Source organism: Protopterus annectens, chromosome 8.part0 (assembly GCF_019279795.1).
Source record: "Protopterus annectens isolate FY-2018-M chromosome 8.part0, PAN1.0, whole genome shotgun sequence".
NCBI lineage: Eukaryota > Metazoa > Chordata > Ceratodontiformes > Protopteridae > Protopterus > Protopterus annectens.
Genome location: NC_056741.1, coordinates 428367080 through 428383446, shown reverse-complemented (window position 1 = coordinate 428383446; position 16367 = coordinate 428367080). Strand labels below are relative to the sequence as shown.

The 16367-nt window shown below is 41.8% G+C and overlaps 1 protein-coding gene across 4 annotated transcripts in view; it reads right to left on the bottom strand.

The window, feature by feature from the left end:
* CELF3 (CUGBP Elav-like family member 3) overlaps window positions 1-16367 on the bottom strand; it is a 1127909-nt gene that overhangs the window by 233920 nt on the left and 877622 nt on the right. For all 4 annotated transcript variants that reach the window (XM_044079943.1, XM_044079945.1, XM_044079947.1 and 1 more), the window contains exon 6: window positions 4030-4173. In XM_044079943.1, the coding sequence (XP_043935878.1) occupies window positions 4030-4173 (144 nt within the window). The remainder of the gene's footprint in view (window positions 1-4029; window positions 4174-16367) is intronic.

The window sequence follows — 16367 nt, the reverse complement described above, 5'->3', positions numbered from 1 at the left end:
CCTTGGTGACTGTTTCAAAGAAATCAACCAGGTTTAAGAGGCAGGATCTGCCCTTAACAAAGCCGAACTGGGTAGGATCCAGTGTCTGTAGGTCCCCAATATCTTTATTTATGAGGTCCATGATGATCCTTTCCATAGCTTTGCAGACCAAGCTAGTCAGGCTTATGGGGCGATAGTTTCCAGGATCTGTTGAGGCACCACCTTTATGGAGAGGGACCACTGTTGCTGTACACCACTCTTTGGGCACATATCCGGTAGTAAGGCTGAGATTGAACAGTAGTTTTATGTTTGGGTTTAGCTCTTCTTGGAGTTCATATAAGATGCAGCCCGGGACACCGTCTGGTCCCATTGATGCTGTGTTTTTGCTTTGGAGAGGGCGGCTCTTACCTGAGCATCTGAGATGTCAGGGGGGCAGCACTCTGCTGGGATAGATATTTGCCCTTTTGGTGGGAGAAGTTTGCGCTGAACCTGTCAGCTAGGATGTTGGCAATGTCTGTGGGTTCAGTGTATTTTTTGTCATTTTGGACTAATTCTGAGCATATCTGGGAATTACCACCCAGGTTCCTAACATAACTAAAGAAAGCCTTGTGATTATCCTTAGTGTCCTGTGCAATTTTTCTCTCGAAGCTGGCCTTAGACAATTTTATGAGTGCCCGTAGTTTTTTGCTAATACTGATCAGTGATGCCTTCCCTTTTGGGATTTTGCTCTATCATTTAGTAGCTTCCTCCTTCTATTGTATAGTTTGTTTATGGCTGGGGTCCATCAGACAGGACGTCTGCCTTTGGAGGATTGGGTCTTGGTTTTATTTGGGATCGCATGATCCATGCATTCCTGAAGGTGTTCATAGAATGCGTTTATAAAGGATTCTGTGGTCTGGGCCATATTTTCCACAGGCCCGGGGGCTTTGAAGGATTCCACCTCGGTTTTGAGGAGTGTAAAATTTGCTTTAGAGAAGTTTTTCACTGTGGTTTTCTGGGCAGGGGGTGGGGTCGGGATGTGAATATCCAGTGAGATTAGTTTATGGTCTGATCTTACCAGTGAGGGATACACTTCTGGTCTGGAGCATAGAGTCCCCATGTTGGTGATGATCAGGTCCAGTATGTTTTCTTCTCTTGTGGGAGTGGTAACAAGTTGTTCCATAGCATTTGAGTTTATAAATTCTAGGAACCTTTGGGCTATTGTTGGAGCTAGAGTAATGCTCCCAGTCTATGTTTGGGTAGTTGAAGTCGCCCAATATAATGGTGTTTGGAGAGACCTTCATATTTTCCAGTGTTCTCAGGAAGGCCGAGTGGGGTTCCTGTGTTTGGGAGGGTGGTCTGTAGCAGGCTATAAACTGGAAGGCAGTTTTACCCACTGTTAGTTGCACATGGATAGTCTCTGATGCTTCGTGCTTTGCCATTAACCTGGAGGTGTGGGTATCTTTGATGAATATCAATACTCCCCCTCCTTTTGTGGTTCGGTCCAAGTTTTGGGGCCGAAAAGCATGGTATGAGGTATAACCTGGTAGTGCTGGGGTGCTCTCGGGAGCCCTGAACCAGGTTTCTGTTACTGCACAGATATCGATGTTCTCCATGCTAAGGAGAGTTTCGAGTGTGTGCATCTTGAGGTTTAGACTTCTGGCGTTGAGTAGCATTACTCTTAGTTTCTTATCCCTTGTGATACCTATGGAGGTGGGTTTGTCTTTTGAGCCTTGCCTAAAAAAGTGGTCCAGTCATCTTTCTTCAGAAAGGGGAGAATAGACTGCACCATGACTATCCGGAACTTTGTTTGTCGAACAGACTTGTTCAGTACACTGAGATCAAAAGGCAGTCTCCAGTCCCCTGTCTTTTTTGGCACTAAAAAGAATCTTGAGTAGGTTCTGGATCCTTCTTGGTCTGGCGAGACTTGTTGGATGACTCGTTTGTCAAATAGTTTCTGAATTTCTTGTATTATTGCATCCCTCTGTCCAATGAAGCAGTAGTCACTTTCTGTACCAAGGCCTTCAATGTCGAAGGGCTCGAAATTGCAATAATGCCAGAGTGCAAGTCAGCATCAAAATATCAACAACAGAGGCCTTTGATTCCATGGGAACTACTGGAGCCAAGGTCTTCAGATTATTGGTTTTGGAAATGACGAGGAGGTCATAACTAAAAGACTTCTTTTCTTTGATTTTTCAGCAGAGGATGAGGAAAAGGAGAACAAATATTTGTCTTGCCTTTATCTCCAGTGGATAAGGCTTCAACAAAGGCTGAAGGGAAAAGTCCTTTTAAAATAAATTTATTCTGTCTTTCCACTAAAGTGTGGTGGCTGAAGGCATGGCAGATGCTGCAATCTGCTTGTAAATGGTGATGACCAAGACAATATACACACAGTAAATGAAAATCTGAAGAGGGAATTTTATGGCCACACTTCTGGCATTTCTTGAAGCCAGAGGGGCCTTTACCCTTGTCAGCCATGTCAGAGAAAACAGCTAGGTAGATCAGCTAAACAAAGCACACCCCTCACAAACAAAAAAGGGAAAGTGAGATCAAAAAGGATAGAATTTTTACTTATATTCTAGGATAGAAGGAAAAAGGGAATATAAACTATTAACGATGATAGTTTAGATATAACAAGCATTTACAGGGCAATAGAAAACTACGATACAGAGAGGGGAGGGCAAGTATCAGCAATGATAGCTGGGAATACAACTAAGTGTAGAGGGAAAAAGTATCAGCGATTTTACTGAGAGAAATACAATAACTGTAAGAAGAAAAGGAAAGGGAAATGTAGAAAAAAACTATAAGAAAATGAGAAAAAATTACCTAAACCCACTTGTGCTCAAGAGTAGTAGCTAGACATGACTGTTTCGAAAAGCAGAAAACAAGATCTGAGGTAATTGAGAGAGAGATTCTGGGTAGAGGTGAAGCTCAAGAGTTTTTAGCTGGTGCAAGCTGTAGTAAAGGCCGAGTCAGTTCCGAGATCGGAACCAAACCCATCTGTCAAGGATAAAATGACGATTGACAACATCAGATGCTTCATTAAAATAAAATAAAAAGCAGAGTACATGGAGAACTAATTGATATATACAAGAAAGGAGGTATAAAATCAATATCTACAAAATACAATTATATATATTCACAACAGATTATACACATGCATACATACACTGAAAAAATGCTACTGGAGCTTTCTGCTGCTGGTTTGTAATAATTTCTGGTCTAAGACAAAATAGAGAAAGTAACACTGTCTATAATATTCCCAGTAGCGTGTGTCCACCTGATATGGGGATTTGATAAGTAACAACTAAAAAGAAATGCGGTATGGGAAAAACCTGAAACAGGGTAGTACTTATTGCATGGCTTAAGAATTATCATTATTATATTTATTTTAAAAATATTCATATTATTATTATTATTATTATTATTATTATTATTATTATATTTCCAGTTTTAGAGAATGGATTTTTTTTCTAAAAATGCAAGTCATTCCTTCAACTAGCAGTTTAAAATGTACTTTAGGCTGTTTGGAACAAAAGCGTTACAGACAGAACCATATTCAAAGGAAAAAGGATAATATATAAGCTAACTAGACAAATGCCACATGCATAACTTGCACTTAAATGTTACAAATGGATAATTTGAACAGCTCTCAGTAAAAATACTTTTCTTGCATAAAAATGGCCACCACTTGCACTTAAATATTGCAAATGGATAATTTAAACATCTCTGAATGAAAATACTCATCTTGCATAAAAATGGCCACTACATTACAGAACTAAGTTAAAAAAAATAATTTTGTACAGCAACACTTCTACAGCTATCAGTCATTTAATGCCATGACAATTGGAAGACTGTATACTCAATTTTTTGCCATGAAATTATGGTAACAGACAGCACCTTAGACTGTCTGTTTGCAATTAATGCAGCAGTGCTGGCTATGGTGTGAAATATGCTTTCCATTGTGGTCTTACAATTAGGCATTTACAGAAATTAAGTTACATAAAGTATTTTCTATATGTGAACCACAATACAGAAAACAAAATAAATCCTGCAGGAAAAACAACTTACTGCCTGTGCATAGGCGCTGTAAGCTCCAAACTGCAAAGCAATTGGGCTAAACATCCCCAGCTGATTGGCAACTTGCTGCATTCGGCGCAGCCCACGTTCTTTTTCAGTGTCAGCAAACTTTACCACCAGACTGGAGGAGGCACCCTGTGGAGAAAGAAAACACATCTTTTAAAATGTTCCTGTGACACAGTAGCTTTTATGTTAGCTGTGGAGCAGTCCTTAACTGTACTATAACAAAACTCGCATCTTACAGAAGACAGAGCAAGGCATCTGTTACTGAATTTTTATGTTGCACTGGCTTAGTACACTATCATTCTATTTTTGAAAAATATCTACATGAAAATTAGTGTTATAATGTGCCATTCGTTCTGATGCAAAATTCAGGGGAGATTCATTGTACTTGCAACCTTTCCCAATGAAAAAGAAACAAAAAGAAAAGAAAAAAAAGAAGTTATGTACTCACCATGACATTATCTGTGTTTTCTATTTTCATTCTTTCTCAACTGATGGATTTGGATCCGATCCTTGGATCTGACTCAGCAGTTACTAAAGCTCGAGGTAACCAAGAAGATCTTGAGCTCCTCCCTTACCCATAATATACCTGCCCTAAGTCCCCTCAGATCTTGTTTGCTGAGTTTACTAGAAAGGAAAAATGTGTTTTATAGAGGAAAAACTATAACTGGATCTCAATATGAAGGACAGTGGTATCCCTGTAAAGATTTGTTCTTCTAGAAGTTTGTGAAAAGAAGGAATGGGGGCTGATGGGCAGGAAATTGATTAAGAATGAAAATGGACAACACAGATGGAACGTTATGGTGAGTACAAAACTTTTTTATCTGATGTTCTCAATTTTCATTCTATCATCAGCTGATGGGACAGAGCTACCTATAATCCTGGATGAACTCTAAGGAAGGATATTCTTGAGCACAGTTGAACCAAACAATGCTCTACCCCTGGAGATCAGATCCAATTTGTAATGAGTAGCAAATGTATGGGGAGCAGCCCAAGTTGCTGCTGCACATGTCATCCATGGAAGCCCTGGATAAAAAGACTGAAGAGGTTGCCATGGATCTAGTTGAATAAGCTTGTACCAGTTTTGGCAAGGTAATACCCAATTTGTTATATATGAATGAAATGAAATCACTTAGCCATCTGGCTAAAGTAACTTTTGTGACTGGTTTACCTAATTTCAAGTCTGCAAGGGAAACAAACAATTGGTCTGTTTTTCTGATCTCTTTTGTTCTGTGCAGATAAAAACATAATTTCCTGTGAACATCCAACAAATGTAATATGTACTGGCCCTTGTTTGTAAAATTTGGAAAGAATACTGGTAAATAATGGATTGGTTGATATTAGATTCTAACACCACATTGTGAAGAAAAGAGGCATTCATTCGCAGTGTCACTCTATTCTTGTGGAAGATCAAGTATAGAGGTTTTGAAGACCAGGCTGGAATCTCTGAAATTCATCTAGCAGAGGTTATAGCTACCACAAGAACAGTTTTCCAAGTAAGGTACTTAAGATCACATGTAGCTGCTTGTTCCAATGAGTTATATATGAGACCTTGCAGTGCCAAACTGAGATCCCATGGGGGGGTCCTTAAAAAGGGGTCTCAAAAGAAGAATACCTTGCAAGAAAATTTTGCATAATTTATGACAGGCCAATGAAGCTCCTTCAGATCCACTGTGAAAATTTGATATTGCTGCTAACTGAACTTTAATGGTTGAGGAACTAGCTCTTTTTTTTTTAAAAAGCAAGGCCAAAAACTCCAGTATGTTATGTACTGGAGCTGAAAAAGGATCAATATGTTTCTCTTGTGCCCAGTAAACAAATCTTTTCCATTTACTTGCATAAAATTTTCATGTAGAAGGTTTATGGGAAGATAAAAGTATATGTCAGACAAGGAAGAGAGCATACGTTGTCTGGCTACTAATGTAATTGGAGAAACCAGTCTGTCAGACTGAGGTTTGAAAGGTCTGGATGAACCATGCCCATCGGGTGAGAAAGGAGGTCTGAATTGGATCAAGAATCCAAGGTCAATGAAGCAAGTGAGGCCAAAGGAAGGGTGAAATGAACTCGTTGAGGCCAGTAAGGTGCAATGAGGATGACTGTGCTCTTCAACCTGACAGCTTTGTGCAGAAATTTTGGAATCAATGGGATTGATAGGTAGGCATAAAGTAAACCGGGGGGGCCAATTATGAAATAAAACATCTCTCAGTGATTCCCCCTGAGGGGGGAGGGGGGATTAGGGCAAAGTAGCTGCTGTGTTTGTTGCTTAGGGGGAGGCAAAAAGATCACAGCAAGACTAGCCCTATCAATGAAAAATCATTTCTGTCACTTTCTTGTTGACAGACCACTCATCAGGTAGAAGAATGCACCTGCTCTGTTTGTCTGCTATCACACTGGATTTCCCTGGAATGTCGGTCACTATGAGAAAATGATTGGATGCCACATTGTCACACTCTGAGCGCTTCTCGACACAAAGGGTATGATTTGGTCCCTCCTTGTTTGTTGATGTACCAAACTACTGACATATTGTCCATTTGAAATATAATTGTCCTTGGAGGGAGATCATCTTGGAAGGTTTGCAATGCTAACACTGCTGTCATCTCTAGGACACTGATATGCAAGTTGGTCTCTTTGAGAGACCATGTACCTTGGACTGTTTACCCCAGAAACTGCCTCTCCCCCAGGTCAACTGGGAAGTGACTGTGGTCACTATGGCCTTGGGCTGTGGGGAAATGAATTGATGACCTTTTAGAATGTGATCTGATTGAATCCACCATCTGAGATCTCTCTTGCATGTCTGAGTGATTCTTATGTGAGTTGACCTGGGTTGGTAAAACATTGACCATTGTGTTGCTAACAACCATTGGAGAATCCTCATATAAAATCTGGCTTAAGACACTATGGAAATCGCTGCTGACATTTACCCCAGAGCCTCAAGGACAAAGCAGGCTGAAATTTTGGTACAGCAGATTATTTTTCTGACCTATGATCTAATATACTTTGTACTTTTGCCAGAGACAGTGAAGCTGTCATTGACTTAGTGTTGAAAATTGCTCTTACAAATTCCACACTGAGTTGGTTGTAGCTGAGACTTGTCATAGTTTCTGGTTATCCACAGATGAGAAAAGTCTGAAGAACCTGATCTGTTGCCCTTATCAATTGATGCCTGGTTGGAGCAGTAATAGGCCAGTCATTTAGATATGGAAACACCCAGAATCCTTGCAGTCTCAAGTGAGACACTACTACTGCCATGCATTTGGTGAATATCCTGGGATCTGTGGTGAGACCAAAGGGCAGAGGTCTGAATTGGTAGTGACTGGCTCCCAGCCAGATGTGTAGATACTTTATAGACGATCTGCTCATCTTCTTGTGATAGTACACATCCTGAAGGTCTGTAGAGCACATCCAGTTGTCCTTGCCTGGAAAATGTAGAATGGACTGAACTGTGACCATCAGAAACTTGACATGTTGAACTGACTTGTTTAAGTTGCTGAGATCCAAGACTGGTCTCCAGTTCCCTGTATTTTTTGGCACTAAAAAGAACTTTGAGTGAGTTCTGGATTCTATCTGGTCTGGGGGGACCTCTTGGATGACTATTTTTTCTAGCAGCTTTTGAATTTGAATTGCTGTTTCCTCCCTCTGACTGGTGGAATGTAGGGGATTTTTTCTGAGTAGGTGAAGGAAGAGAAAAGTGTATTGTATAACCTCTGGATATAATCTGCTGCACCCAAGTATTGTTTATTATGCTTAGCCAGCCTCTTTGGTGCAGGGATAGTCGACTACCAATTGCCTCCAGAGACGGTCAGTCGAGCCTCCCTTCAGGAATGCTGGTAGGATCTGTCAAAGAAGGAATCTCTGGAACCCTGGTTTTGTAAGCCTCTTCTGCCACAGGGGTGTCATCGACCATTAGAGTTCCCCCATCTGCCCCTAGGGGAATGTTCTTCATGTGTGTCAGGGAAAGGACCCTGGGACTTCTTGAACTACATTCTCCTACCACCTCGTTGATTCCGAGAAAAAGATCTTTAAGAGGTGGAAAAATGTACGCCCACTGCAGAGAGGGTCTTCCAATCCTTCTCACAACTGGATAATGTGTTTTGCACTGTGGGACCAAATAAAGACATGCTGTCAAAGGGAGCACTGATGAACGAAGACTTGAAGGGCTCTGCAAAATCACACAAGTGCATCCGGGAATGCCTCCTAATGGAAATGTCTGAACCCGCTGATCTTGATCACCATCGGCCAAATGCAAAATTAGCCTCATGGAAGAGTTAGAAATGGACTGAAGGGTAGCCAACTGAGTTATCACAGAAGAATGGACATCTGCAGATAAGGATCCAGAAAGGGTATTTGAAAGCTCCTTCATCAAATCCCTTTGCAGCCTAGTAGAATGTGCCAATTAATTCAGCAACCTAAGGCCAAGGGTCGCTGAAATATAGACACACTTTCCAAACCTGGTCGCTGAAACATAGACACACTTTCCAAACCTGTCCATCACCCTAGACTGCCTGTTAGAGGGATGAACAGTAGAACTCTATTCAGTGAGTTCTTTCTTGGTGGCTGCCACCATGGCCATGGCATCAATGGGCACCCCTTGGCCCAAAACTCTTTCTCCGATGGTGGTGCCATAATCTTATCCAGTCTCTTGGATATAGGTTCAACCATGCCCACCATCAGACCAGCTCAATAAGCTCATTGCTGGGTGGAGTAATCCAGGAGGTAGACAGGCCAGTACCAAGAGCCTCCAGGAATACTGACTCCTCAGATGAAGGGTTCATAGGTTGGTACTGGGCTATCTGCCCAAAGGCATATATTAGCCCAGCCACATTGTGTGGTATTCACCACCCCTTTAGTAGTTCCCTAGACCCTTGCACTAGCAGCTAGTACCCTTGGCCCCTATCTAGTAGTGCTGTTGGTGTGATCCCCAGTGTGAAATTTCTGTTACCCATCCACTCATCAAGGTTCCTCTTGAAGAGTGATAGTGAGGGGCTCTGTCTTATGTAGATCAGGACCTTGTTCCATAGTAAGGGAAGTCTCTGCAAAGGGAATCTATCCCTCCAGCATGTTCTATTCATTGTTGTGTTGAGGTTTATATCCCTAGAGTGTGTAGCTCGAATAGATTTGGTTTTGCTAAGATGAAGCATGTTCAACAATTCTGGGTTGGACATGGCTCTGTACGTTAGACAGAGATCACCTCTGAGAAAGCGGTATGTAACAGAGAACAGTCTTAGCATTGCTGAGCATTCAACCATTTCTCTGTTTTAGGATCTCAAGGATGTCTCCAAATGAGACATCTTCAGGAGGTGATCATGGGGACCTTTCACTTCCACTGAAGTCTGTATCCTCCATGACTGACTCTTTTGGGGAGTCCAAGTGCTTCCTCTTACACTTTTTCTTCCTAGAGATCTCAGTGGGATAGTCTGGTGAGGTATCAGAAGAAATCATTTTTCCCTGTTTGCAAGCCTCATGATCTCAGACTGGCTGTCCCTATGGAAAGGAATGACATGGCTTCAGGAGCAGAGACATCAAGGTAGAAGGGTTATCTGAAGTTGATGGAAATGTCTGTTCCACTGAAGTGGAGAACATCCTCTTCACAACCTCGAAGGCAGATTTCCCTGGACAGAGAGAAGGTCCTGGCTCCTCGAAGACAAGCTTCTGGGCCACTGCTGTCCCCTACCCTGAAGGCAATCTGTCCAGGAAAGAAGCAGGAGCGAAGCTATCCAGTGCTGAGGTTTCAAGGCACAGAATGGCTCTGACAACCTCAGAGTCAACCCCAACACCTTGGATCCGAGAGTGCTCCTGATCTGACTGAAATGGAGCACTCAGGGTCAGCATCAGATCCGAAGATAACAGTATCTTCTGATCCAAGGTAGACGGATCTGAGAAATTTGGATCGAGAGACTCTGAAGCCACAGTAGGTATTGGAGGAGGAACATGCAGTGTTGGAGCTGTTGAAGATCGGACCTCCTCACCCAAAGGGGTAGGAGCCAGTAGGACATCCATCCGACTCTGCAATGTGAGAATCTTCCTCACTATTCTTTCCACATCTTCATCTGTCAGACTTCTGGATGAATGAGTGAAAGCCACAGAGGGAAACTTGGAGTAGTGTCTATCCAAAAAGGCAGATGGGACCTTTGAAGGTATTGGGTCAAAGGATATAGAATAATTAGTCATAGGCAGAATGACAGAAACCGAATCTGACAGATCTGAGAGTTGCTGCTGGATCTGAGGAAGTCTGATCCGAAACGGTCTTCTTTTTTGAATCTGAGGGTGAGCCTACAGACTTTGATCCAATTTTGGTATTTTCGTAGCCAGCTAAGGATGAGGATGAAGGTCTCAGGAACAAAGACTTAATGTCTTTACTATTCATTTTGGTGGGGTTGAGCCCTGGAAATAAACTAAAACTAATGTCTTTCGGCTTTTCCCGGTTAGGGGTCACCACAGCAGAACTCTGGTTCACCAGTGATTGGTAGTCCATTTTTACAGTGCCGAGGTGCCAGCCCAATGTCCAGTCTTCAAAGAAGGCACACCCATTCACACACGCACCTACCTGCATGTCTTTAGATGTCACTCAACCATGGGGAGGACATGCAGACTCCACACAGAAGGCACTCCAGCCGAGAATCGAACCGGAGAATCTCTTGCTGTGAGGCAATAATGCTAACCGCTGCACCACCGCGGCTAGCATCCTCAAAAGCAGAAGGTAAAAAGACCTTTTAAAATAAGTTTATTTCTTTGCTCAACTAAGGCCATAGAATTAAACCTGTGGCAAATGGAGCAATCTTCTTGTAAGTGCAATGGGCCAAGGCAATATATGCAAATGGTATGTGCATCAGACATAGGTCATTTGTGTCTGCATTTTACACATTTTTTTGTACTTTTATCTGCTATAATAAGAGAAGAAGAGAAAAGAATTTAAACAAGAAAAATGCTTTTTTTTTTTTTGAAAAAAAGTAAAACAAAAATGCCAATGATGGTAATACGTAGAAGTACACCGAGGTGTAGAAAAAGTCAATGGTTAAACTGTTAGATAGTTAAACAGAAAAATTGCTAAAAATAGTAATGTACAAAAGTACAAAAAATTGTACAACAGAGAAAACAGATGAAAGCACTAAAGAAAAGCAATGATACTTAGTGGCATGGGACTAAGAGAAAGGAGAAAGAAAATACTGTAAACATTTCAATAAAAGAGTAAGATTAAGTAGTTAAAAATAAATTTGAAAACACTTATCTGGTGAGGCTCAAGAGCAATGATCAACCATGTCTTTCACAGAAAGCAGCAAATGAGATTTGAAGGGACTTAGGGTGGATGCATTATGGGTAAGGGATGAGCTCGAGAGTTTCTTGGTTACCACAAGCTTTTATAATGGCTGACTCAGATCCAAAGATCGGATCTTAACCCATCAGTTGAAGACAGAATAAAAATTGACAACATCAGATCTATTATTTTCTAATTTACCTTTTTAGAAATTCTGGCTTTTCATTCAATTTGTGGACCTCTATGCAGCATTCTGAGAACTTTGGGTTGAACCAAAAAAAAAAAAAAAAAAAGAAATTGGCTTACATCATTTGCTATGCTGTTTTCAAAACAGCTTAAGCTTAAGCATGCATCCAAAATCTCTGACAAGTTCTGGTACCCTTGATAAGTGCAAGCAAGGGCTTGGGAGATGAACCATTTGCAAGCTGCCTGTGTCCATAAGAAACATACGTGCCAAACCAGAGATGAATTTTCTGTTCCCCATCCAGTTGTCCAAGTTACACTTGAATTTGGTTAGGGAAGAATTCTGCTTCACATAGATGGGGAGCCTGTTCCAGAGATGAGGTAGTCTCCAGGATATACCTGTCTCTCCATCAAGTCCCATTTATACCACAGGCAAGGTTTAAGTCTTTAGAATGGGTAATCCTGGTGGTCTTTGTTTTGTGAATATGCAGGAAGTCCATCAGAGTCGGATCTAACAATGCCCTGTATGCCAAGCATAGATATCCCCTCAATAGCCTGCAGGAGACAGAATACAGGGATAGGGCCTTGAGGTGGTCTGCAAAGGATAAGCTGTGATGGCTTAGAGGTTAACTGCAGTGACCATATTGTACAGGGTCCTGGGTTCAAGACTTGCAAGGGCTGTTTATTTTTAGTGCCTACCTATGAACCTATATTGGATGGGTAATGGGAAATTCACCCTGGGGATAGCTTCTGTGGTTCTGTTTGACAGGGGCACAGGAAAATAATTTTCTTGGGTGGTGAAAGCCAGGGTACCTTTTTGGCTAAGCTTGTATAGGCCCTAGGGCCAATAGCCTAGTACCTACCTATGAACCTATGTTACTTGCAGCCTGTATTCCTTTAGTGAGGAACCTATGTGGACAATCCAAATGTTGAATAGGCTTGGTTAGATAGATACCAAAGGGGGCATTGTACTCAATGATAGATCTAATGAATGCCGAATACAGTGGAACAGTGACTTATTTGGACCTAGATGCCATACCTTTGTTTATAAGTTGCACAACACAGAATGAATTAATCACTACTGTAGACATGTGATGGTCAAAGGCTAGATTACTGTGTGTCTCTAAGTCCCTGACTAATGGGTCAACTCTAAGGGGTGTGTTGTCAATATATTAGTTACTAGGGGTGGATGATTTCCTGAAGGATACTATGACACACTTCTCAGCATTTAGTTTTAGTCCATGGCTCTAACACTTGTTGTTTGTCTGTGTCAGCCCTTCTTGAAGAACATTTGTATCAGTGTGGGATTCAATGACATCACCTAATTTGCAATCATTTGTAAATTTACTCAGCCAGAGGCCATTAACATTGACCTTGACTTCAGAAAAGTAAATGCCAAGAAGGAGCAGCCCCAGGACCAATCACAGAGGGACTCCACTTGTGACTGGTCTCTTTGTAGAGGTGGACTCCCCCAATTCTAATTTCCTGAGTCCTGTCTGTGAGCCAGTTGGCTATCCACTGGGTGACATAAGGGTTTGTACCTAACCTCTTGAGTTTGTCAACAATGCTGGAGTGGGGTATTGTGTCAAATGCCTTGGCCAGGTGAAGGTAGGCAGTGTGAATCATTCTGCCCTCATCCATTCCTTTGGTAACCTTCTCAAAGAAGTCCACCGGGTTGAGTAGGCATGACCTGCTCATGACAAACCCAAACTGGGCTGGGTCCAGTGTCTGGAGGTTTCCTATATCATTACTGACCATTTCCATGATAATTCTTTCCATGGCTTTGCAAATGAGACTAGTAAGACTTATGGTTCTGTAGTTTCCATGGTCTGCAGATGGCCCACCTTTGTGCAAAGCAATGACTGTTTGGAGGCTACAGTTAAATAGCAATTACAGAGGGCCTGATAAATCATGTTTCGTGCTATTTAGAAGGCATCCTGGGATATTGTCTGCACCCATTGATGCAGTGTTATTGGCCTTAGAGAAAGCATTAAGAACCTGTTCCCTAGTGATAGCAGAGGGAGTTGTATTTAAGGGTATTTCCTGAGGAAAGGTTGAGAGGAAGAGAATGTTAAAGGTGGAGCTGAATTTGTCAGCCATTAAGTTTGCTATATCTTCCGTCGCAGTATAGGTGGCTCCATTTAAAATGAGCTCTGCACACAACTGTGTATTGCCTTTGAGGGTGTGGGACATAGCTAAAAAATTCCTTGTCTTTATTCTTGGCCTGGGAGGCCAAATTTGCCTCAATTTTGGCTTTGGTAGACTATTTGTCCTCCGAGTTGTTTGTTTAGTTTGATGAGAGTGCTTTTATCCTGCTGGGTGCTGCACCTCCTAAATTTTGCCATGATTTTCTTTCTTCTGATATACAGCCTACTGATTTTGTGATTCCACCAGGGTTGCTTGCTTTTTTGAGTTAGTTCTATACTTCTTCCTGGTGGATACAGCTGCCTCTATGCAGCTATTAACATTTTTGTATAAGGTTTCTGTGAACAGTTTGGCATAGACAGCAGTGTTCTTAGGGTTTATGGGAGCTTGAAATTTTACCAGGTTATCACTTAATAGCACGAAGGTAGCCTTAGATTAGCTCCTGACTATTCCAGGGTTAGCTGGTAGGCTTTTTCACCTCAAAGGAGCATTTTGTGGTATGACCTTAACAGGCAAGACATTACACTACGGGGTATGCAGCACTCTCCCATATTAGTGAGGACCAGATCTATGCATAAGTGTATAGCTATAAACCTATATCTATACCTCTCTCTCTCTATATATATATATATATATATATATATATATATATATATATATATATGTATACATACATACATATACACACACATACACACATACACATGTATATTTAGATCTACATAAATAAAGAGATGGGTATATGTGTATATATATATATATATATATATATATATATATATATATATATATATACACACACACACACACACACACACACACACACACACACACACACACACACACACACCAGGCTGGTATGACCCTGACCCTGAGTAGCATCCTGCCCTCACCAAGAATGATACCATGGTATAAAAAAAAATATCAATTTCAACAACTGGCTAAGTTTCTGGTGTCATTCAAAGGGGATCCAATGTCTGTCTGCCCGGGATGACATGCTCGACAAGCCACACTTCTTCGCTAGAGATGGCTTGCACCTGTCACCCTTAGGCTTTTGAATACTGGTCAAGGCTCTTGCCACCCCCATAGTACCTTTTTTAGGCAAGGCTCAAAAGACAAACCCACTGCCGTAAATAGCACAAGTAACAAAAATCTGAGGGTAATGCTACTCAATGCCAGAAGTCTAAACCTCAAAATGTATGCACTCGAGGCACTCCTCAGTATGGAGAAAACTGATATATGTGTAGTAACAGAAACGTGGTTTAAGGCTCCAGAGAGCACCCCAGTACTACCAGGCTACAACTCATACCATACATTTCGGCCACAGAACCCGGACCGAAATACAAAAGGCAGGGGAGTATCCATTTCATTAAGGATACTCACACTTCCAGGTTAGTGGCACAGCACAATGCTTCAGAGATCATCCACGTGCAACTAACAATGGGCAAAACTGCAATTCAAATTGTAGCTTGCTACAGATCACCTACCATGTCCCATGACCCCCAATCCGCATTTCTGGAAACACTGGGAAACATAAAGGTCCTACCAAACACCCTAATATTGGGTGATTTCAATTACCCAAACATTAACTGGGAGAACTACTCAAGTACTAACTCCCTTGCCCAACATTTCCTAGAATTTATAAACTCAAATGCCCTGGATCAAATGGTCAACACTCCCACCAGAGGTGATAACATATTGGACCTAGTCATCACCAACATGGGCGATCGGTGTTCCACACCAGAGGACAACCCCTCGCTGGTTAGATCTGACCATAAACAAATCACTTTGGATATCCACATTCCACCCCCACCCCCGGAGAAGGAAACCACCATGAAAAACTTTTAAAAGGCAAACTTCACGTTACTTAAGACCGAGGTGAAAAGTTTCAAAGGCCACATGCTAAAGGATGACACTGTCCAAGCTGCAAAAATCCTTTATTAATGCATTCAACGGGCACCTACAAGAATGCATGGATCATGCTATCCCAAGCAAAACCAAGACTCACTACTCCAAGAAAAGGAAACCAGTTTGGTGGACCCCTGCCATAAACAAGCTATACAATAGAAGGAGGAAACTAATACAGAAAAGAGTAAAATCCCAAGAAGGGAAGACATCCCTGATCAGTATCAGCAAGAAACTATGATCCCTCATAAAATCATCCAAGGCGAGCCTCGAAAGAAAAATTGCCAAGGACTCCAAAGATAACCACAAGGCATTCTTTAGCTAAATCAATAATCTAAGTAGCAATGCTCAGATCTGCTCAGAGTTAGTGCAAAATGGCACAAAATACACTGAACCAACCGATATTGCCAACATCCTGGCAGACAGGTTCAGTGCAAACTTCACACCCCTCTCACCCTCAAAAGGGCCCATAACCATACCAGAAGAATGTAGAGCCCCTGAAATCACAGACACTCAGGTTAAAACAGCCCTCTCCAAAGCCAAAAACACAGCATCAATGGGACAGGACAGTGTCCCAGGTTGCATCCTACATGAGCTCAAAGACGAACTAACCCTTTACCTAAACACACTGTTCAAACTCAGCCTCTCCACAGGCTACGTACTCATAGAGTGGTGCACAGCAATGGTTATTCCACTCCACAAAGGTGGAGCCACAACAGACCCCAGGAACTATCGCCCTATAAGCCTGACTAGCTTGGCCTGCAAGGCTATGGAACACATCATCATGGAACTCATTAACAGAGACATTGGGAACCTCCAAACACTGGACCCTACCCAGTTC